A 24,062-nucleotide genomic window follows, 5' to 3' on the forward strand; every position below is an offset into this window, starting at 1 on the left:
CACTTTGCAAGGTCTGTTTGAAGAAATCAAAGAGTTAGATAGCAGACAAGACATTCAGGCAGCAAACAGGAGGGAATATGTAGAAGAATAAGCGCATGTGACCTCGTATGATTTGTTACCTTGAGCACCGCACGTGCAGACGGATGTTGGAAGGATCATTTCACAGAAAGGTGCTCACAAAGTGTCAACCCGACCCGGAGAGGAGGGCCTGGCATCACTAGACGACCAGAGGGGTTTATGTTTTGGGATGTCAGTCCATCATCCCTCAGCACTCTGTATCTACTTACTCTCTAAATCTTCAAGAAAACCCCATAATAAACGGATCGAGGATGACGGTGCTCGCCGTGTCCACCAGGTGGCAGTGGAGCGACACCTAATTTGTCTTGCAGCTGCAGCGGGGAACTTAGTGAAGAAGACCTCCGGCTCCAGGAAGAGAATGGCGCGCGAGCTCCTCGACGTGTGTGGGTTCTTCTCCGCGCGCCGCGCGTTCACGAGATAACGGCGGCGACGACGAGAGACCCCGGTCGCTCTCTCCGTGGGGGTTTCGGTTTGGACAAAAGACGACAATGGACGACGGCCCGGCTCGCGGGGACGCGTCGCGGCCGCCGAGGCGGTCTTCCGCCGCGGAGGTCGGAGGCGCTAACGTTGGCCCGCAGGACCACGGCGACGACCTGTTTGAGGTCCACGCGACCGGGGACGCTCCGGTCGGACCCGACCGGCAGAGCCCCGCCGCCGGGAGGAGGGAGCGAAGCAACTCGGCCACGGAGCTGTACCAGCGGTACATGCCCATGGGGCTGCTGAAGTTCCCCATACCGAGGAAACCCAAGGAGAAAAGAGGTGGGCTGGTCCGGGGAGATCACAACACGGGACACGCAGGCTGCGCTCGACTCGGGGGGGGGTCGGAGATCCTGACAGTTTCTACTTGAAGGAACTGATTTGATTTGATTTTTACAACCGTTACCCCAACGTCTCCACGTGACGGGTCGGTAACTTAGCAACGTTGACGAAGAAGAGCCACACAAGTATATCAAACAACATATTGTCTCACTGCTCGGATGCAGAGAAACGCATTAACTAACGTACACCTACGTTTTTTTAGACGTCACGTCTATCGTAAATAAAACCGTGCAACGTCATATTTATTGTAATTAACCCAGTTAAAGAACACTGTACACGCTCTGGTGTGTGTTGCGGAAACGTTACTGGCTAAGCGCAGGATGCTAGCTAGCCGTTAGCTCCCCCGCGCTAAATGACGTGCTGCTTGACGTCTTTATTTCAGTTGGCAGCCAACCGTTTGTTTTTATTTGCAACCGACGGTAAATGCGGGTCCAAAGGTCCGATAGCGGCTTTGCGTTTGACGTTAGCCGACCGTAAGACGTGACGTCATTAGCGAAGCGACGCTTTCTCCCTTGTTTACGTTTTTATTGAGATGAGTCTTCAGTCTAAGTGAATAATAACTACACGATGCGACATTTAACTTGCGTGTCGGGATAGTTTAGGGTTGAGATGAAGTTTAGCTGCAAATCTGTGCTGTTGTTCAAGGGACTGCAGGCAGGTTAAACCTCTGGGAGACACACCTTTGACCTGAGGTTTGTGTGTCTGTGTACAAACACATTTCCACAGCAGACTGATCAGTGTTTGCAAACAAGACAGACTAAACTAGTATTGTTTTGGAGAACTTTGCGTTAGTTTTCACTTTGAGGAACGAAATTCCACAAAAAACAATTTTAAACAATTCATCGATCTTTCAGAGTGGAACCAGCGTACAATGCTCTGTTCTGAAAAATCACCTTACAATGTACTTTTGTCACATTGTAGTTTATTTTCACAAGTGGATGTGCACGTCGACCACCTCTCTCAGGTGGTTTATGCTCCATCTGAACCCTCCTCCGCCTCCTCCTCCTCCACACAGGTTATTTAGTCTCCTGAGAGTTGAGCCCGAATCGAGGCAGGCTAACAGCTGCTGTGGTGGGCTCCCTAGATGCCCACACCTTCTGTTTGGCTGTTATTGAGGCTATGTTGCTTCTCATGCTAGTTGCCTCATTGGTTAAAACGTGGTTATGTCTGACAGATTTAAACAGGGGCATTTTTTATGCCACCAACACCTTGCATTTGTTCTCTTTCCTAACTGGGCGTCCTCTTCATGTCTATCCATGTGCATTTACAAGTATGCTGCTCAGTCCGAATGGTCATCTCTTTTCATTCCAAAGGTATATCCTGAACAACATTTGTCGCACACAAATCTTTATATAGTGACATCCCGACAGAAAGCATGCAGGACCTCGGTCCCATAATACCTTTTGTTGACATCACAAAGGAAAACAGATGTTGATGTAATACACACTTGGGTAAAGCTTCCAAGAACAGTGGAGACCTCTACGGTTATTGAATCATATAGCTGCAATGTTATGGGGTCAACAAACAAATTTTGGTGGGTCCGGGGAACGTACGCACATACTAACGTGTGTCTTTTCTCCCAGCTCTGTTCCAGTTTATCGCCACAGAGTCCAGGGAGTATGACGACATGATGACCATCCTGACGTCCAGCTACATCGACACCAGCTCTGCTGGCTGCTTCATTTACAGCAAACCTCGGCTCGTCCACAGCGAGCTGCTGGAAAAAGAGGTGAGAGAAAAGCTCCATTCCGTATGTGTCATATAGTTTTGGTTGAATTTGGCTAAATCATCCGTGTCAAGAGCGAGGAGGAAGAGCGTATTGGTTGACATGTCATCTTGTAACCCTCCATTTATTTGTATTTATAAAACAATGTGGTCAACTTTCTAATCAGTGTGTTTGCTGTCAAATAGGGTCTTACAGGGAAAGAGAATCAGCCAAAAATGTGAACTCTGAGCCGCCCAGACAAATCAGTGTCTCGCTACCTAATTAACTTCTGTCATCTAAACTACACCAGGTGTACAGAAGAGTTTGGACACATACGAGTCATGCATCAAGGCTACTCAAATGTTTTCTTCAGAGCCGACGTATATAGTTGGAAGATACTGAAACAGGAGGGGCTTTGTGCACCACCCAGCACCAGTAATTGGCCTTGGATACGACCATTGTGTTCTTTACCCCTAGGCCTTCATCTTTGCCCCACAAGTCACCAAGAAGTCATCTGGACATTTTAAGTGCCGGAATTTTCTGTCAGCTGACCCGACGTGTACTGTTCTTTGTGAGAGGGTACCGGCACTCTGACAGTGGCATTATTGCAGTTTTTCCAACAAAAGCTGAATCTGATCTAGAGGAATGATTTGCCTTCAGAGAAACGGAGATATGCTTTAGATGTTGACTATGGGGCAAACGTGTTTTTGCTGTAACCCACTTTGTTTGTGTGTTTCAGTTTGTGGAGAAAAGGAAGGAGATGAAGGCCGATGGGAGGACGGACAAGGAGCTGGAGCAGAGCTACTGTTTCCTGTTTGCTGATTCTGTTAAGGTGAGATGAGCTGTTCAAAGGAACATGGAGGAGACAAAGACGTCTTAGCTGGACGAGTAACAGCGGGTAGTTTGCACCAGACAACCTCAATGACCTTCCTGGATCAATGAAATATGGTATCAATGCATTTCATTTTGAAATGACCTATCTGCTGGACTTGGGGGCAGTGGAGTTAAAAGCATCATCACCGGTTGTTGTCGTGTCTCAGGACTCAATGTTTTCTCGTAAAGAGAAACTATCATATTGACCAGTCAAAGAACGATATTCCACTTAATTTGTAGTCTAATGTCTCATTTGTCTGTTGTAGCTGCCCTTGCTGTGTGAGAAGGGGCTGTTTACGGGTCAGAGCCGCGTCACAGTGCTGGGAAACCCCGCCAAAGGTTTGTTTTTGACCTTTTCCATCCGCATGTTGCTCATTCTGAGCTTTGTTCCTTCCACTGAAAGGAGAATTCCCCGTGATCTTTGTTTTTTCTTTTATGTGTGTTTCTAGGAGTGTACCTGTCCAGGTACTCTGACCTGATCCACACCCCCCCCCTCACTCCTGGGGTCACGGGGGATATCGTCATCTTCAAAGTGATGAAGGTAAATGAGCAGGCTGCTCACATGTGTCACTTTCCCTTTCTCCTGCTTTTCCGTTCACGTGTCGGCGCTTGAGCAGCTTTTGCCTTTTTGTTTTTCCTCCTGTGGATGGTTCGCTCATCTCTTCTCTTCACTACGTCTCTGTAGAGACTAAAAGGACCCTTGTTCTTTAACCCTGTTTTGTATTATTTCAGGGGAAAGTGAAGAGCATTTATGAAAACATGAAGAACCTCCTGGATCCGACGCCTCGCTTCGACAGCCACACTGCCAAGAACGCCAGCAAGGTCACATCGCTTGCCTCCTATCGCGCCTTTGAACTCACACAGGTAAGGACCAAACAAATGTTGATGAATTGCTGTTATTTAAAGTGGAGTTTTCCCTCTAACAAGTACGCTGATTTCCCGTTGTGTATTTCAGCAATACTTCTACGAGTATTCCTTTGACGAGCTGCGGCCGCGGCCTCGTCAGGTCTGCCCGTACGCCGTTGTCTCATTCCAGTTTAAAGGAAAAGACTCCTCACTTCCCTGCAAACCACTGGCCCCCATCAGGTATGGACATCTGGCTAAAGGCAGTAGTTTTACGCTCGGTGGCTAACACCAAAATACCGTGAATAAATGAACACGAAAATATCAAACGTATGAATGCAGATAAGTCGACTGATTTCTTCTATGCTGTCATTATTCAAAATATGTCTTCAACTCTAAAGACCAAATGTTCTTTTGAGTTCAGTTTGGTGGATGTGGATATATATTACAACGGTCTCTTAACTTCAGAAAACTATCAAAGGATGCAGCCAATATATCTTCAGCATTTAGCTTAAAGTCTGGTGTTGACTTTGTTCTGAGAATCCCGCGCATACCTCGGATATCTTTCTTGAAAAGGATCTGGTCAAACGCGTCAAAGTGCCCCTGAGCGAGGCGCCTGCTCCCCGGGCGCCTTCAGGCAGCACACTGTGGGGGGAAGGGTTAAATGCAGAGAATAATTTCCCCACAGGGAATAATGATCTGCTTCTGTCCAAATAAGTCAGCATCTGTGTTTTCAAAATAAGAATTAATAATTTGTTCTACAGGTTCATGTAACGTGCAACGCTCGCTTAGTAACAATAAAGTTCTTCCGTTGAGGTGATGCAATAAATGCTAGTTTGTTGGTTGCAGCTTACACACCTGAGTGGACATGTTCTCTGTGTTTGATGGACAGGTTGAACAGCCAGTCAGCAGAGGGGAGCAAAGGTGAGCGCATTAATCGCACTGCACCTCAAATATAGGACGTAATAGGCACTTTGTTACGCGCTAATGCTGGCGATCCACCGCCTCTCTCCTCCAGAGTGCGCTCAGTTCCCAGTGTGGACCGGGGATTTGGTAAAAGGAGACCGGCTTCTCTTCCAGGTCTCCCTCTGCTCCTTCTCCCCTCCCCTCCTGCCCCACAGACTGTGAGTACTGAACCGTAAAGTTCGGCTGTGTGACCCTGCGACAAATTCCTTCAAGCTGCCAGTCTCACACAACGACCGTACATGCTTTCTTTTGTGTGTGCGTCCTTCAGACCGGAGAAGTTGGAAATCGGTTTGTTGATGAGACTTGAGCAGGCGACCAAACTCCTGCCCGCCGACCTGTTCTGCTACGACCTCTACAGCGGCGGCCACGAAGGTGAAACCCCTCCTAGTGACGGCTGCTTTGAGGACGCATGCGTTTGCACCGAGTTACACACGTTACTTTCTGTTGACATCCAATTCTCTCATACTTTCAGCATTTCTGAAACGGCATTTACACCATCGATAGGATGGCAAGCATCATGTGTGGGAAAGCTGAATATACAACGTATACACCGCTGGATGGTTTAATTATTTGCAATTCACACAATCGGATATTCACAATAAGTTTGTTTCGTCGCGTGTGTAGTGGTGCGGAGCGGCCATTGTTGCAGCCTTCTGGAGGTGACGGACAGGAGTCGCTCAGCGTCCAGCGTGACGAGCCTGCTGCAGGAACTGGAGATGAATAGAGTGGTGGGCGTTTCGTTCCTCCCCTGTTGCCTCTCAGCCGGCCTTTCTACAACACTTTATTTCTTTGTACATTTGTTGACATCTTCCCCCATTATTTCCACTAAAGTTAATGTTTGCTAAGCTGTAGTAGAATACGGTGAGATTGTAAGGAGAACCCGAGGAGAGCGGCGTGAAAGGAGGGAATGGTTGTTTTATGTCGTCTCTTCTCTCTTCAGGTTCTGGTGACGCCGCTCTCAGACCGAGGCTTCCTCCTCCTGCTGTCCAGTGTTCAGATGGCCACGCCCTCTGGTATGAGTGCTGGTTAAATGGGTAGAGCAGCATGTGGGTTATTGGAGTAACGGAGAGGCCGATTAACAATGCTTTTGTAGTGTGAAGCTTACCACCAGAACTTGGTGTGACTCATGAAAGCATGTCCTCCAGGAATAGCGGTGATGTTTTTGTGTTTTCAGAGAGGGGGGAGAGCTGGAAGAGGTGCCTTCAGGCTTTGTTCGTCTTCCCGCAGTCTAGACATCTGGCCAAATCCAGTGAGTAGCTCAGGGTCCTCTGAGTGTGTGTGGTGAATAGTATAGGTTTTACAAATCCTGTATCATCCAGGTTTTGATCAACTTTAATTGATCTACTCGGGGGAGGGATGGCAGTTACCAGGGGCGTCGTTAGGCCTATTTTAGGGTGGCTGAAGCCGCCCTAAAATGTTCTTAGAATGATCTGTAGTTGTTAACAAGGTTTTAGGTTTACTTGATATGAGGCAAATGAAAGCGAGTATTGTAGTGGGCTATGTTAAAACTAAGCTAGCTTGCTACTTTGTTAGAAACTGTCCCCAGTTAGCAAGAGTGTGAACTAGCGAATTCGAAATACAAGAAATAACTACCGACATCTCTCTATTCTTTGCATTGATATATCTCTCTCGTATTAATAAAGCCGTATTAATTGCACAAATGCCAACCGTTAAGGTAACGGTCACCTGGTGGTAGCGCGACACGGTGCGCGCGCGTCCTTTCCTCCTAGAATGTTAATCAGTTAATGCTAGTAAACTAAATGTCATAGTGTCCCTCATAACGCTATTGTGCCGGTTTATCATCCAATTCATTGACCAGATGGATATAAGAACATTCTTTAGGAGAGGTGGCAGCTCTGCCCAGTCAGATGAGAGAGAGAATCAGGAGATTGACAGGGCTGAAGGAGCCGGTGTGATGGAGGTTAGTGGTCTAGAAGGAATTAAGTGGAGTTTTTTTTTTTTCTTCTACTGTGGTAGAAATGTATAGGCATTTGTTGTCAGGCCTAGGCTACTCCAAGGCATAGCCTAAACTGGATTCTTTTTTTATGCCAAGTCATAAAACTGGCTTCTGGTTTTCGATCAGTTAATGTTTTAATGTTTGAACTTATCTTAAAGGGTCATGCAGAAGGAGAGGCTGAGGCAGAAAAGGGAAGCTGCTCAAGATAGAGAGAGGAAGAGACCAAGCAGCTGCAGCAACTAATGATTTAGGTGAAAAAGACACAGGGCCCAGACAGGTTAAGCTGAAGAGTTACCCACAGGACAGCTTTGGTGCTCAGAACAGGTCGTTTCACCACAGCTGGTTTGAGAAGCACAGTTGGTTGGAATATTCAGTCAACCACAATGCAGCTTTCTGCTTCCCATGTAGATTCTTTGACAAAAACATCAAACATGATGCTTTGGTCAGTTGTGGTTGCAAGACCTGGAAGAAAGCATTGTTTATCTTTGGCAAGCACGAGATGGCACAGACACATAGGGACAGTGTTGTTGCATGGCAAAGCTACCAGGCAACTAGCCGACCGGGAAACGTTGCACAGATGATAGCATCTGCACATGCAAGTGAGATAGTAGAAAGAAGGGAGTATCTTAGGCAAATTGTTGCAGTCACCTCCATGTTAGGGCGACAGGGACTCCCTTTCCGTGGCAGTGATGAAGGCCAAGACCGCACAAACAGGCAACTTTCTTGCTTGCATGGAACTTTTGAAGGAGTTTGATCCTTTCCTTCAAAAATATAACCCTCCCTCAAATGCTACCTATATATCACCAACATCTCAGAATGAGATGATTGAGTGTTGTGCTCAAGAAGTAAACAGTGTCATTGTATCTGAGATGACAAATGTCCAAAATGTATGCCATAATGGCAGATGAGGCAAGGGATGCACGGTCAGAGCAGCTGGCGGTTTGCGTTAGGTACGTGTCAGAGGGGGCAGTGAAGGAACGTTTTCTAGCACTTACAGAGATCATGTTGTTTGATGCCCAGTCCATTGCAAACGAGCTGCAGCGGCAGATCCAGAACAGTGGTCTTGCACTTGCAGATCAAGTGTGTAGCACAGACGTATGATGGTGCGGCTGTTATGAGTGGGTCCACTGGAGGTGTGCAGGTACATTTTAGAAGGCTCCATCCTGAGGCTATATATGTGCATTGTTATGCTCATGAGCTAAACCTGGTGTTGTGCCATACTTGCAGGGCTGTTTCAGAGGCTGTGGGGCTTTTTAACTTGTTGGAGTGTGTGTATTCTTTTTTCAGCACCTCCCTAGTTAATCATCACAAGGTCCAAGAGGCTCAGTCCAAGCTTGGCTTGACTGCAGTTGAGCTCATACAACTTTCAAACACTCGCTGGGCATGCCAGCTGCGTTCATTAAATGCAATTCTTGAGACATTACCTGCCATTTTTGAGTGTCTCTCTGCCATTGGATCCCCCATAGCTGTTGGTCTCAGAGCGAAGATATGCTAGCTGTGCACAACCTCCTAGACTCCGACATGTTTCCTTCTCTGAAGGCAATCTTTCAAGTTGCCTTAACAGTGCCTGTGAGCAGCTGCTCATGTGAGAGGTCCTTTAGTGCACTGCGTCGGCTGCACTCCTGGCTGCGTAAGACAATGGGGCAGAAAAGGCTTCACAGTCTTGCAGCCATGTCAATTGAAAGTGACATTCTAGGGGGACTGAGTCACAGCACACTGATAGACCGATTTGCCACCCTCAAAAACAGAAGGCATTCTTTGATGCTTCCACCCACTAAATAATCATTTTCCTGTGATTCCATTCCACCCCTGTCCCAATTGTCTGAAATCTCCTGTGCGTTGGATTCTTTTTTTTCTATCCTGGATCTAGTCCTATAGTGTTTTTTTCTGTACATTGCAATCCTTTAAAATAAAAGCAGAGAAAATTATTTTCTCTCTTTATTTGAGAAAAGTTCAAATTTCACTATGACCCTGACATTCTGTCATATACTGAATGCAAGCAAAACTACAGAGCAAAATCACACCCTCTCTGATTAAACCAATCTATGAACTGTCTGAAACAATGGATATCCGCGGCCCCAAATGGGCCTTAAAAAAAAAAAATTGCCGCACGCAAACACGCCACCCCCCTTGGGGCTAAGCCCCCCTTTCTTTGAATCCTAGAAACGCCCCTGCCAGTTACCGTAATCTTGAATGGAGACAAACTGAAGCATTCAAGGAAATATTGACATCATCCTATTTGTCCCTGATAGAATTCAGGCGCTCGTCCTTGACGCACGACGCCTCTGGGCCGGTGTCGGGCGTCGCCGTGATGCCGCGGCTGAGCCAGCTCATTCCAGCGCTGCATCACGCGCTGGTCAAGGCCCGGGCCAACCCTCCACCCGAGCTGTCCGCTGGTGTGGAGCGCCAGGCACGGGATTACCTCATCGGCATGAACCAAGGCACGGTATGACCGGCTCAAATTCTTGAATACACAAATCTCTCGGGGTCGTCTTGGTTTCCTGAATGATTTTTGTCATCCGGGATTAAAGCACACCTTTCCTCTCCAGGTCCAACAGTACCCTATGGGCGAGTTTGACTCAAAGCTGGATGAGCGAGGAAACCTGTTCCCGACTCCCAAACACCACCAGGTCAACATGGAGGGCTACCTGCGCTCCTACCTGTACAGCCCGGCCCTCTACCAGCTGTCGGTGGCCCGAGCCAAGCAGATGGTGCAGGCGCACTGCGGCCCAGAGGAGCTGCCGGAGGCGACGCTCAGGAAGACCTGCGGGGGGCAGAGGGAGGCGGCGGCGGAGGAGACGATCAGCAGCACTAGAAACAAACCGACCAAACATGAGAAGGTGAGACCGGGGACACGAAGATTTCCCTTCACAGATTTGGAGTCTGCGCGTTGTCGTGTGGATTCGCATTCCCACAGCGAGGGCCGATGTGTTTCCCTTGTCACTCAGATGCAGCAGCTGGTGGACCTGGTGTTGACCTGTAAGAGGGACGCAGAGAACGAGGTGAAGAGGGAGGAAGGAGCAGGGGCGAAGGTACCAGGGAGAAAGAGGAAGCTGGAGCAGGTGACGGCAGAGAGGGCGCTGAAGTTCCTGAAGGCATCGCAGGAACCCTCAGGAAGAGTCGGGAAGATTCCCGGTGAGGAGGAGAACCGCTCGTTTTCCCCAATAGGAAGCCAAGCGTTTCATCTGAAGGCTCTCATTGCATTTCCTCCTTAGAGATTCAACTACTGTCATATTGTGTCTGTTATGTTATCGTTGATTCATTTCCATGAATGCACCAGCATTGTGCGGATCGTCCTGCTGACACTTCTGCTCTGTTATTTCTAGTTGTTGTGATTTAATGGGGGATGCGTTTGCTCACATGTTCACCCTCTTCATTATTCTTCTAGGTGAGGGAAGCCATGCTCCTTACTCTACTGCTTCTCTCACCTCTGTGATTGGCTTGCTGGGTTTGAAGGACCTTGACCTGAGGGAAGATGGATCTGAAGCAGCCGTGAGACTTCATGGTCTGCTAACAGGTGACTGAATGCTGGACTAACTGCTACACTGCCTCCATTCATATTCCTTTCCATTTGTTTTTGCCATATTCCGACTGGTAAGCTTGCATCAAAACACTAGAAACCAATTTCTTCCCACAAATAGTTTACTACTTTTTACAAAGACGTCAAATTTGTCTTAAAAATCAAAAGAAATATTGTCTGCCTTCGTCTGTCGATTTTACATTTTCCTCTTAATTTGGGGTTTAGAGCCAAAGTCCTTTTTGACGAGCCGTCAATGACTGTTTTGAGGTCCTTCAGCCCCCGAGGGGATCCGCTTTTAGCCAGCGGGACGTCAATGGAACCCTTTGTAATTGGCGCATCTTAGGTTACAGTGTTAATAAAACGCAGCTCGTTGAAAACGAACATCTCTTCACTAACAGACCTCAACCAGGCCGCGAGAGGAACCACCAAGCGGAGCGTTGGTGAGGTGCGAGAGGAGGGGCAGAGGGAATCCTCTCCGTTGGATAGGTTGGCGACAAAGCTGGGTCTGCCCCCCAACTGTGACATTGACCTGAGGAAGCAGCAAGAGCTGGAGGTAACTGATGGTGTTGTTTCCTTTGGCCACTGTTATCGTGGTGTACGATAGACTCGCGCTGTTAGTCAATCCGTACGGTGGTGATTAGGCCTACAGAGGCAGATAATGAGGCTGTGAGATTTGTAACAAATTGTCTCATTAAAATATAGACTTTTAAAATGTCTTATTACACGTAAGGCTCATAAGTACCAGATCCAGCTGTGAAGTGATTCTTTCATGAAGAGTTTTACACTGTGAGCAGAAGTACAAGTGCTTTAACTGTAGCTAAATACTACAAAACATCACTTTAATGTGCATTTCTTCTCCACCTTCTGTTTAGCTTGAAGAGTTGATTCTCTCCCATTTCAAGGGCTCCGTTCAGATCAGGAGTTCCCCACAGGTTATTAATCTGTGTGGTTCGGTGTGTCCAGGAGCAGGCGGCGGGCAGCGTCAGTAGTTTGGAGGGATTCAGTCCAAGCTCCCACAGCGGGGAGATGAATCATCACGGAGGAGCAGGTAGAGAAGGAGGAGGAGGGCTCGAGAGGAGAGCGGGAGCGTACGAAAAGGAAGAGGACCACATCCAGTGGGAGATCCCGTGGGTCCTCATCCCCATCACAGGTCTGCCTGCTCACTCAGGATAAACATCAATTAGTTGTCATTAGTGTTTACCTATTTCTTTAAAACATATTTATCAGCAAACAAAGCATTCAGTCAATACCACCCGCTTATATCATCCCATTATAATAGGAAGAAAACAAACTAGGCAGAACAGAAGTAAAGGGGTTAAAGTAAAGGGTGCTGAACGTTGACGTGAACTCTTGTCTGCAGGCGTGTGTTCGCAGAGGTACACCCACAGAGACAGGAACATCCCTCAGGACCCCCGCTTCCAGCACCTCGCCACGGCAACGAGCGGCACCACGACAACCAAACCTCGGGGGAAGAGCCCCGCCCGGTCTCCTGAGCGAAGCTCTCCTCCCTCCCCCCTCAAGTTCCCATCCCCTGAGCCCAGCCCCCTGCACTCCCCCTACCAGTGCCCGTCACCTGACCCCAGCCCTCCCCCGTCCCCCTCCCAGTGCCCGTCTCCGGAGACCAGTCTGCCGCCTTCTCCGTCTCCGTGCCCCTCCCCGGAGCCCAGCCCTCCCCCGTCTCCGCGGCCCAGCCTCAGCGCTTCGCCTTCCCGAGGCCAGGCGCTTCCCCTCGGCTGCCCCCCTTTTCCAGCGCGGGGCCAGTCCGCTGAGCCAAATGAGCTTGTCCCGTTTAACGAGGCCCACAGTGGTGCTAACGAGGAGCAGTCCGCCCCCACAGCCTGGGGATTTGCAGGTAACCTCACTTTCTGGGTCTCCACGTTGCAGCTGTTTAAGCTTTAAACTGTAAAGCTTTGACTGCCAGGTCAGCGATATTAGACAGTTATGGACTCATCCTTTACTGCTTTGTTTAAACCATTTAGTCGGTCATTTCAGATGTTCTGGGACACCAGAGACAGTTTTTGTGGAATGGTTATCCACCGCCGGCACCTTCAGTTTGCCTGAAGTCCTCTCCACCCACAAAGATAATGGTTAATTTTAGGCCTTGAGCACCTGTTGCACTCCACAATGAATAATGCCAGCAGTCAGGACTGTAGTTGTGATCGAGTTTCTTTACTATAGATGATCTATTGTTTTCTCCCTCCGGCAGGATTGCCTAAAGACGTAGAAGAGGAACCTTGGGGGAAAGAAAAGAAGAGCGACGAGCCCTTGGTTTCTGTTTCCATCCAGCCTTCAATTCCTCCGCCTCCAGAAAGGAGGACGAGCCCCTTCCCTCCACCCACTGAGAGAGTGAAGGGAGATGCAGAGAGGGAAACGGTGGGTTTGAGGGGGGTACAAGCAGGCATTTTAGTTCAGGAAAAAGATCCTCCGCTTGTTCAAACACTGCAAACCCGAGTGGAAGAAGAAGAAGAGGAGGAGGAAATGGAAATGCCGCATGTGGTCACTAGTGGGAAGGAGCAAAAGGCCGAACCGAAGGAAGCGGTAGGTGGTGCTTTGTTCTCTCCGTCCGTCTCCTTACCTCCGTCTTGCCTCGACTCTGAGGTGGACAAACAGCTGGGCGACTTCTACTCTGGGATTCGGCTCCTCCTGCAACAGCACAGTGTCCGTTACGGCTGCCCGCCCCCGCCCCCCACCTCAAACACAGAGACTTCTGCATCTCCACACGCACTCCAGCGCACCTTTTCACAGTATGTTACCTTCTACAACCCCTGTCCTCCGGTGGAGGACTACGTTCGCTCGCTGCAGGACGGCATTACCGGCGTGCTTGAGTTTGATAACAGCTCTCTGGCCCACAAGGCCGGCACTAGCGGGACCGATGTTGATTCCGCGCTGGCTAGCAGTGTTAGCCAGTTTCTGTCTAGTATCAGAGCTGGGAAGGATAAAACCGGCAGCGAGGACGGCGGCCTCAGTGGTGAGTCGACAGCTGCCGAGAGTCCTGCTCCCTCCAGAGGAGGCGTAGCCTGGCAGCCACGCACAGTCACCAAACAGGCTCCTGATGCCGGTAACAGGAACCCCCCGACCGCTCACGTCACTTTATCAGTCACTACCTCCAAGTCTGGTTCTGGCTCCAGACCTACCGGTGCTTCCATCCCCTCATCGCCTCGGAACGAGTCCTCACAGTCCGCCTTGAAACCACAACACGGTCGCACTTTGGAGACCGCGGTCGCTCACAGCAGACAAACCCAGGACGCCAGCTCTACCAGCCCTCCACGTTGTCCCCCTGCTGCAGAAGGTAGGACTGAGGTGACGTTTAAAGGTCTCGGCGGCATCTCAAAGTCCTCGACCCAACCGCCCCACCCCCCCGAGCGGGTCTCTGATCCGGCCTCGGAGTCCCTCCACCTGCCCGCCGAAAGCCCCGTCCCTCCGGCCGCCTCCCTGAGCTCCCTGATCAGCCGGCTGCAGCCAGAAGTGTTCAACAACCTGCTGGAGATTTTCAAAGACGTCAAGAGAAACTCCACACAGTTCTACATCCACAGCGGCGAGGCGGGGGACCGGGTCCACGACGAGGTCAAGGTAACATCATTAGCAGCGTACAATAGAAGAGAGCCAACGCTACATTCACACGAACCTACGTTCATATATATCGTTTTAATCAAAAGAAAATGTATCATTTGAGGCTACATTTTATAGCTTATAACTTACGGTCCATACATGATATAATATATGCTTAAATTACGTATATGTTGACTTCTAGCTTGGCTTTGATCGGAAAGATCTTTAAAAATGTAGCTGTTGGACCTTTGGTGATGTGGTGTTATTATCTGTATGTGTGTGCTCATGTGTTGTAGGAATACCTGTTGAAGCAGGGAAACACGGAGCAGAGTCCTGTGGACTTCCTGAACCGAGAGAACTCCTCAAACCGTCTGCTGGTCATCATTAGGAACAAAGACATAGCTGGACAGCTGCACAGGGTACCTCTGAATAATCCGTTCACTCAACTGCCGACTTCACTTGCAGGTCCACAAAGGGTCACTTTGCCTCGTTTATTTCCCATTTGCTCGCTCACTTAGAGGGTGACCACGGAGCAGAGAGGGCGCACCCGTGAGTGCAGGGTCGATGTTTATGAATCCAGACTGCTCCGGGTCAAAGTGTCCCAGGGCAAGACACCTAAACCCCAACTGCTCCCCGGGTGCCTTCATGGCAGCACACTGCCCCCGGTGTGTGGGAATAGGGTTAAATGGCAGAGAACAATTTCCCCAAGGGGATTAATAAAGGATACTTCATTCTTCATTCCTTTCACTAGCTGTCGCGACTGATCAACTGTTTGTGTCTTTTGTAGTTTGGTTGATAGTGTTGACGGGTAGATGTCACAGGGACGGTGGGGATCTGCAACGTGTGTGAAAGGACTAATTGTCATAAATGTGCAGAAGCCTCCTGACACCTGTTTTTGTGGACATCAGATCCCGGGTCTGTTGTCTCTGAAGCGCCGCGCCTCTGTTGCGTTTGTGGGAATCAATGACCTGGACGACATCAGGAACAACTGCTGCGACGAGCTTTTCGTCTCCGGAGGTTGCGTCGTTTCGGACGAGTTTGTCCTCAATCCGGACTTCATCACTCGCGGTAAATCAGGGGTCCGATAGCTGATGCCAGTCTTAATAGACAAGTATTTTAATAGAACGTTTTCTTTTGTCGTTTGAAAAGAGCAGACGGGTGCTTCGTAAAGAGGGAATCTACTTCACTGACGTGTTGAGTTGTTGTCCTGCAGATCAACTGGTCGCCCTGCTGGTGGTCCTGGAGCAGCACAGCTCTCCACAGAGCGCCTGGACGTGGAAGGTTCACTGGCAAACCCACAAGAAGTTAAACGAGCAAGCCAGGTACCGATGCTGTGTCCGCACTGTATAACGCACGCACACACTGAATGGATTTACTGCGCAGTTGTGTGCTAGATATACAATATTCCTTTGATTTACAGGCTTATGGTGTGGTGGTGGTCTTTATGCATAGGTCCTGATTTATTTGGACTCTGCTGAATTTGAAGTGGATTTGAGGAAAACATGACTTGAACTTCATGTTTTTCAAGTGGTTATTCCCCTAGTTTTCCTCAATATCGCATTGATTCCAGATTTATTCCTCTGAAAACAAGGGGTGTGATTTTCCTTTTTTGTTTTAATCATACAAATGTGTTACGAGTGTTCAAGGATCTCCCAATGACTCCCGTGTCAGGTTCCGGAGAGATGCAGCCGACCTACTGGAAGTCCTGTCGGCCTATCAGAAGCGGCAGATTGTTGAGCTCCTCCCATATCATCACTGCGACAAAATAAACCATCAGTCACCTCACCTGGAGTGTCTGATGGAGCTCCAGGCACAACACAAACAGTACCGACACACAGTCTTCCTGACAGGTGTGTACGGTCACCTGAGATTTGAAAACTTTTCACCTGATGATCTGTGACACTGATGTTCCTACTTTATCCTTTTTTTCTTTTTTTACTCAGTGCATCATTTTGAGATGTTCCCTGGCCACTCTAGAAGCGGCATCATCGTGGCAAGTATTAACGAAATTCTGCACAACTTCACCGGGCTGGTTGGTTACCATGACATCAAGGACAGGCAGCCAATCATAGATGACATGCTGGGCTCCAAAGGTCAGTATGTCAAACATTTCATTTCAACTAGAAAATCAAGGAAATCCAGTTCAAAGGAAGAGCTTGAAGTGGCGTTTGCATCTTATGGATTATACTTCTTGATTGATTGATTGATTACCCTTTATTAAACATGTGTTGATGCCTCAATCTCTAGTTCTGAGTGTTCAATACCGCATGGTGTTCATTTCGTGAATTATGGTGCATTTAGTGTAATTAGAAGTTAAAGAAAGGGCGGGGCGACACATTGAACCACTGTAATGGCAAAATGAGTGATCCCGCTGTCCATGTTGTCCTGCTCAACGCTCTCTTCTGTCATCAGGTCTTGGGAGGCATCGGACTAGTAGCGCCTCTGTGTCGGGCTCTGAACGCTCTTCCTCTGTCTTCCCAGAACACATTCGTCCCTTCCCCTCCTGCGACCAACCCCAGCATGTTGCCCTGCAGGGCGGCTCCATCCCTCCCGCTCTCCCCCATTGGTCTGACCAGCTGGTCCCAGACGCCTCCTCTAAGGAGGTTCTGCAGCAACATTCAGACACGGACTTTGAGGTTCTCCGACTCGCCATCTCACAGCTGCGGGCTGAGCGTAATGCGCAGTTGCAGCAGCAGTTGGATGCTCGAGCAGAGTCTTACATCAACTCCTTTACAAACCTCCTTCCTAATGTCTGTGGTGGTGGTGGTGGTGGTGGCGGCGGGGGCGGGCGTCACTCCACGCCCCTTTTAGCTCAAGGAGGTCCCACTGAGTCTGAAATGGTCAGTCAAGACAAGAAAGCAGTGTCAGTGACTCTGGAGATGATTCACTCAGCATTGCAGCAGGAACAGGTGGAGGACGAGGCGACGAAGGGCGGCGCATTGACTCAAACCGTGGGACGAAGATGTGGAGGAAGAGCAGAAGGTGGAGGACATGCTGGATATCCCATAGATGGTACTCCAGTAAGAGTAGGAGGAAACAGGGATCCCGGCAATTGTACTTCTTTGTCCAATCAAAGCACAGCTGCAGCAACCAGACCGAGCACCCAGGCAGGCTCCGCCAGCGACGGGATGGAGAAGAAGAATCGACCAGGAGAACCTGTCCTTCCCAAAGCAGCTCAATACGCTGCAGCCTCGCACAGTACCACAGCTGGTCCTGCAGAGGGTCACAGGTCTAACACATTGAGGTTAGTTGATGATTACTGCCCTCCATCTAAAGTTCCGTTTATAGGGTTTCCTGTTTGTATTTACGTAACATTCTGACTGGTTCTGTCATCCTGGGGCTCGGTGGTGTGGTGGTTTGGGCCGTCTCCTCCCAGCGAAACCACCCAGCGGCCTTTCTTTGTGGAGTTAGCATGTTCTCCCAAGGTCTGCGGCAACGAACTCAATTGCAACTGCTTTTGATGCTTTTTTATTTTTAAAAGAAAAGAAATAAGTGATGATCACACACACACACACACACACATTCCTGGTGGAAATGCCATGTCAGGCACAAATGGACCTTTCAGAGAAAGAAGTCATTTCCCACAAGTGGAGGATGAAGTGTTTTCACTATTCCCTCTCACCAAGTACGCTGAATGTGGCTGGTTTTGGACTGCTCGGGAGGTGCATTATGAAGCAGCGTGGGTTTGTCCTGTTTAGACGACCCAATACTTGCTGCTGGAGGTAGACTGGTAGGTGTGGAATGGAAGAATCCCCCATCCCTTCACATAAGTTATTTTGAGTGGCCCTCGTGCTTAATTCACCTCCACTTAAGAAATGCCATGTGGGCTCAGACGACATGGCAGCGGCTGTCATTGTGCCTGTTTGGCGCGGCTCAATCAAATGTACATGGAGAGGTGGGGGTTACACAACCGCGCTGCCGACTTGCCGCTTTGAAGGGTCGTCCATCACACCAGTAACAACATCTTCTGGCTGTTCGGGGAAGCAGATGTGGATCTGTTCCCCATAGATATTAGGAAAAACCAACTCCCTACTGTCAGAACCAACTTTCGTTGGTACAAGATACATTTTCCGGATGCTGCTCATCAAAATCAAGCAGAGGAGAAGGAGGAGATGGAAGAAGAGTCAACGTTTGCTTTGTCAGTTTGTCACGTGCGGCTGAAGTTCTTCTTGTTTCCTTCCTTCAGGGAGACACAGTTGGGCCAAGAACAGCCAATAGGTGGAGAGGGAGCAGCACCTGGCAACAGCACTGCCAGTGGCACCAAGGTAACAGGAAGTATTTGTTGTAACAGACCACCAAAGCCACTGTTAGCTGGTTCTGATGGAATCCGACATCTAGATCCAAAAATCTGACGGAGATTTCAACGTGGACACTTGTTAGGCGCCGAGATCTCGCTCTCATTGGTTTAGTGGCATGTAACCTTTAACAAGCACCCCCAGTGTGGGTGGAGCTCTATAAATGCTTTGCCTCTGGACAAAAACTTGCGAGCACTTAATGATGCCTTGTTGGAAGCACAAGTTGTCATGGGACCAGGCTCCTAAGCAGTGCCCACGTTGACACCTAAGCATTTTGGTGTCTATCAGAACAAGCGAACTTCTTAACTATTGGTGGCGTCCAAACAGGGACCCCGCTAATAGTTAAGGAGAGTAAACTAGTGGGAAAAATGTGCAACCGCATCTAGAAAGCATTCAAAGAGCTCAGAGTAAATACCTGGAATTGTTTTTGTCCTTCGAAATCCATGTCACAGACGCGTGGAGTTAAAGTGTCCAACCTTCCCAGGCTATTGGGTGAGCTGGCAAATCTTACCATTCTCAACCAACCCCCCCGACCACAAACGAGTAACATCATCACAAATCAATCACTTTCTTACCTGCCTATAGATTTGAAGGAATATTTTCCCAATTGATAACCGACACGAGAGTGTTCGAGAACGTGGTTTGATGAAACAGAATTACTAGCCAGTCTGGATCCACGGGCCCTCAAAGTCGACCCATGTTGGACCCGTAAAGACCCACGTAGATACGTCTCCGTTCCACCTGCCACACAAACAAGGGCGTCCACAAGTTCAATACTTTTGGTCTAAAATAAATAAACGTGCGAATGAGTTCATTCAATCTTAGTCTGCCGAATGTACCACGTTTTAAGGAGATCAACGTGGGCGATGCACAGCGCTCTACTGGCCCTCGCCCTCCTCCGCTGGTACCAGTAGGCTGATATCCAGGATAACACCTGGAAGATTTATCCTCCAAAAGGGAAACATTTTAAATACTACCCATTCAGTTGGGAGCACCTCCTATCGGAGAACTGACACAAAGGACTCCTCCGCAGGCCTGTTTTACCCCTCTATCCAAAGAGGAATCGCCTAAGTCAGACTCTTACTCAATTCAAACCTGGACGACCAGGTAAGAACTCCATGAGCGGGGAAGTGACCCACAATCTGTACTCTGGAGCTCAGCACAAACACACCCACTAAATGAAACCCCCACACACCAGAAGAGCCTGTTCCCAAGCTACCAAACCCCCGCTGGGACACTGATTCTGCTCATGGTTGTCATAAAGGTACACATGTGTTATAAATTATCTCTGGCAGAGGAGTTCTGGCGGTCCTTTTTAGATGTGTTCAGACGGGTCTCTCAAATGCAATGGGTTGACACCATACTAGGTTTTTCAACAAGTGTTTATTGTGCTGGGATTTGTCCAACACCTATTTCCATTCCCTTCAACTGGTTGTGACCCATCCGTGTGGTCAGCAGGGCTCTGATTCTTCAGGGTGGACTGTCTTTCCTTACAGAAAAAGGAAAGTAATCCCTTCAAAGGAAAAGTTCCCTTTGGGTTGCGGTCCCTAAATCTCTCTGCGTGGTTGGGCTCAACGTAGCGAAAGACCAACCTCCTCCATTGCTTTCGTCCGAAGGCCCCAACTGCTCGTTCCCTCGAGGGGATTTAAGAATACAGAGAGAACACGTCAAAAGGGGAGGGATAGCTCGGCCAAATGGGATGGACACATCCGGAGTAATGCCACGTATCACGGTTAAACTACTGCGACGCACAGTGGCTTATAAAAAGGTATAACGGGATTGTTTTACACTGATCTAATGTTCTGCCTTAGAACTACCTTTTACTGGAGGGGGGGCAGATATTGACTCCGCCTCATCATCCGCAAACATTGCACAGACAGAAAGGGACCTTCCACAATTATGTTCCACAGACCCAACCGGACCTGACCAACAACAAGGGTGAGGCAGGCAACCGGGGCAACCGGCTGACTGCTCCGCGACCCTCGGCCAAGAGCTGCACACAGCGGCTGCAGCTGTACAACCGCAAGGGGCGGAAATTCCAGTCAAGATATCTTTGGAATTCCAACGCCTGGAAGGATATTTCCTATGCCAGACCAGGATGGACACCGGACCAGCAGCCTTTTCTCAAGCCTGGCAACCAGTATTTGGAACTCAAGGCCAACAGCACTGTTGTCTTCATCGGCACGGCTCCGCCAAAGGAAAGGGGCCCGAATCAGGTGGCCTGTGGAGTTACCTGTTATAACCACGAGGAAGGGCCTTGGTGCGAGGTCCAGTCGAAGAATGGGACGAGGTTGTGCATCCTTGGTGTCCCACTAACAACCGTCCAGACGTCCTCAGATGATCGCCGGCGCAGGATGCAAGAGAAGAGATGAGACGAGAGGGCAGTTCGCCGTGTGTGAGTGGGGAAGGAAAACGACTGACGAAACCGAAGCGGAGCTTTGCTCTGAAATGAGGAAACTTGACATTCCTTACGTACTTTCAGTTTTTAAACAAAGCATTGTATAAAATTGCTAAGAATTTATTTTTCTTTATTTGAAGCACATATATGATACACCCTCCCCTTCAGCGTGGGTGGAAACCCATCAGCTCTCACCGTATACGAAGAGAAGTAACGGAAGAAAAGAAAAAGACGGACAAAGAAACGGATCCATCACTTGGATCTGTTTCAGTCAGTGAAGAGCAGGCATATTGTTTGTGTTTGTATATTTTGTACCTGCTTTTTATGTTGGTAATTAAACCCAAATAGATCGCGTGGTCTATTGGAAGATGTCTTTGTCTATTCTTGTCTCTACCATCCTCTCATCCAAAGTCCCTTGTATTCCTCCAATATGTTAGAAAACTAACTCTTGCTTTCTCAAGAGAGAAAATACCCTGAACCATCACAATCGGCTAATACGACCCAAATCCTGCTCTGCCCCGTCTACAACAGATCCAGCATCCTCGACATCTTCACCAGCTGAACAACCAGCAGCTTCAGCCGAGTCAGTCGTCCCGGCAACAACTGCCCAACAGCCAGCAGCAGCAAAGGGGCGCCGGCCTCCTGCAGACCCCCCACTCGCCGCAATTCCCCAACCACCCTTCCTTTCAAGGCCCCCTGACTTCCCTCGGAGGTGGACCCCTGGGGCCCGTGTCTCGCTGGCCGGGGGGCCTGGGCCCCACAGGTGCCACGTCTGGGGTCTGGGGCCTCCAACAGGCCGGTCCTCGACTGCTGGGCAGTTACCACAACCCTGCAGGTCAGGGTAACAGAAGGTACAGAGGGGGGGGCAAGTGGAGGAGGCTTTGATGGGATGCAGAGCCGGCTAAACCAAGGAACATTCCTGAGAACATCCCGCCTGGTCGAAACCAGCACAACCGACTGACAGGTGCTAGTTTGCAGGAAGGACGAGTGGCACCAGACTGAAGCGCCGTTATTTTTACCACTTTTGAACCCTGATCCAAACCAGGGTTTACAGCCCGTGCCGCGCTTTCCTGGAAGCTGGACGCTTCATAACTTGGTTCATGAATTTGGTCCCAGAAAGAATGGCGAGGAGGACGGGCCTTTTGCTTTAATTTATTTGTTTGGCATTTGGCCTCGTGTAGAAATGGGGGCTGTAGAATTGAGGCTATGCAACTAGTGTCTAACGGTGGGATTTGAACCTGTGACTAAGCGCTGTCACCACTTTGCATAAAGTCAGAGGAATTGCTTTTTTTTTTTTGTAGAAAAAGAGCAGAGACAGAACCTCCATCCTTTTTAGAGCCTTTGCATCCACTCTAATGGAAGAGGTCGTTCATGGTTCTACCTGCGTTGTTTTCGCTCTCGGGCTGGACCATGAATGTCCGCCTCTGAGATTCTCTTCTCCCTGAATGGAAGGTAAACTGAGCAGCCGTCCCGCTGTTGTCTTTCAACTGAACAAAGAACACTTTTTCTTCTGAATGTTTTGGTTTGTCTGCCTGTGAGCCGTTTGTGTTTAGATGCTGTTGTATGTACAGTAGGAAAGTGATTGTGTGACACTTGTTTTAACTTAAAAAAACAACAAAAAAAACATTTTCTACCCAATTTTTTGTATTAAAATTCACCTGTGTAAACCAGCGAACTTGTTTCCAGATGTTGTTCTCCTCACATCGATCAGCTGGAGGACGGAGCTCCTCGCACACAGCCGTTCACTCGGCTCATTCAAACAGATTTGGAGGCCAGTTTTGGTATTTTCCAGCACGCTCTGCAGAAGACGTGGATTTTCACTACAAACTCCCAACAGCACCGCCGGCGCTCTCTCCTCACCACGTCTTCTCCCTGCAACGAGCAGAATAACTGGATCAGGGACCCTTTTAACAGTGTGAACATTGTTAGTTGACGTACAACAATGTTTCTCATCAGACAACCGAAGATGAATATTAATAGATCTTTTAAATCAATTACACTGCTCAAAAAAATTAAAGGAACCCTTTGAAAACATCAGATCTCAATTTGAAAAATAATGATGTTGGATGTCTACACTGATATGGACAGGTTCATGTCTTAGGAACAGAAAGACACCACAAAAATCCAAGTGAATAAAATGATGTTCAGTCCATTTGGCCAAAATTCAATTTCCGTTTGTGCTTGTGGGCGTGTTTGACTACGTCGCGGCTCCTAATGAGACGGTGGATGGTGTCTTGTGGGACGTCCTCCCAGATCTGTCTGAGGGCGTCAGTGAGCTCCTGTAGAGTCTGGAAAGCAACCCGGCGGTGTCTGATGGACCCAAACACAAACAAACTCCTCTGGGACATTATCGGGTTTAGGTCACGTGATCGTGAGGGACTCCTTCATCCTCCGGGTACCGCCTGCATCCTCCCCACATGAGGCCGGCCACCGCGAGGAACCCAGGACCTTCTGCACCAGCGTACGGTCTGAGTTTAAGGACGGACGTTCTCCAGCTTCCAGACGCATCAAATGTCGTTGCACAGGCGTGCGTGGATCTGGAGAAATGGCCTCATGCGCCGAGCATTGATAACGACTCCAGCTTAAGCCAACGCTAGTGGAGAACCAGCCAAAGCCAGTCCTGTTTTGGGGGTCGTCTCAGTGCACCAGTTTATTCCATCAACACCATCAACAACCCGCTCTGCCGCTGACTGAGCCGATCGTTATCAGAGGAGAGCGATTGATGCAGGTTGTTCTGTTCTCAGATGCACATTTACTCCACAAGATCTCCGGGTGGTCTTCCCCACACCACCTGGCTCTTGTAGCAGAAATACAGAAGTAAAGAAGGTTCTTCGACATCAAGTTTCCTCCTCTGAGAAAAAGAGTGGACATCCAATTCAGTGGATACATGTCAACACGTGTAGTTGGGCAGTTCGTTGATCTGATATATTCCCCAAAAAATGACGTGTTAAAATAACTTGTTTTGTCTGATCGATTGTCCAAAACCAGTTAAATATTTATACAAATGGCCACGATTCACCTCGATAGAAGTTAATGAAAAGGTATCTGTCCGCATCCTG

General features: G+C 48.9%; 1 protein-coding gene across 6 annotated transcripts; it reads left to right on the forward strand.

Annotated features, from left to right (window-relative positions):
• The first annotated feature begins 394 nt into the window (after positions 1-394).
• Positions 395-22,675, forward strand: tasora (transcription activation suppressor a). Of its 6 annotated transcripts, none has more exons than XM_040203694.2 (29): positions 395-837; positions 2,481-2,626; positions 3,342-3,434; positions 3,742-3,814; positions 3,925-4,016; positions 4,208-4,339; positions 4,431-4,561; positions 5,211-5,242; positions 5,337-5,442; positions 5,553-5,656; positions 5,909-6,012; positions 6,225-6,297; positions 6,459-6,533; positions 9,494-9,687; positions 9,791-10,081; positions 10,190-10,376; positions 10,630-10,758; positions 11,160-11,314; positions 11,725-11,911; positions 12,122-12,613; positions 12,968-14,331; positions 14,607-14,729; positions 15,219-15,378; positions 15,524-15,632; positions 15,982-16,160; positions 16,254-16,403; positions 16,723-17,554; positions 18,497-18,575; positions 20,516-22,675. In XM_040203694.2, the coding sequence occupies exons 1-29, from the start codon at positions 567-569 to the stop codon at positions 20,975-20,977; spliced, it is 6,525 nt and encodes a 2,174-aa protein (XP_040059628.2). In that variant the 5' UTR covers positions 395-566; the 3' UTR covers positions 20,978-22,675. The 6 variants fall into 6 exon arrangements, with proteins under 6 accessions (XP_040059628.2, XP_040059630.2, XP_040059629.2 ...); XM_040203696.2 differs by having other exon boundaries at positions 21,535-22,675; XM_040203695.2 differs by having other exon boundaries at positions 16,792-17,554.
• Positions 22,676-24,062: the final 1,387 nt, after the last annotated feature.

Source organism: Gasterosteus aculeatus, chromosome 17 (genome assembly GCF_964276395.1).
Source record: "Gasterosteus aculeatus chromosome 17, fGasAcu3.hap1.1, whole genome shotgun sequence".
NCBI lineage: Eukaryota > Metazoa > Chordata > Actinopteri > Perciformes > Gasterosteidae > Gasterosteus > Gasterosteus aculeatus.

Coding starts and splice junctions, on each gene's coding strand:
- tasora (XM_040203694.2), top strand. CDS start 567: ATGGACGACGGCCCGGCTCGCGGGGACGCGTCGCGGCCGCCGAGGCGG. Junction 5,243..5,336: donor GTCAGCAGAGGGGAGCAAAG/GTGAGCGCATTA, acceptor TCTCTCCTCCAG/AGTGCGCTCAGTTCCCAGTG. Junction 17,555..18,496: donor CACAGGTCTAACACATTGAG/GTTAGTTGATGA, acceptor TCCTTCCTTCAG/GGAGACACAGTTGGGCCAAG.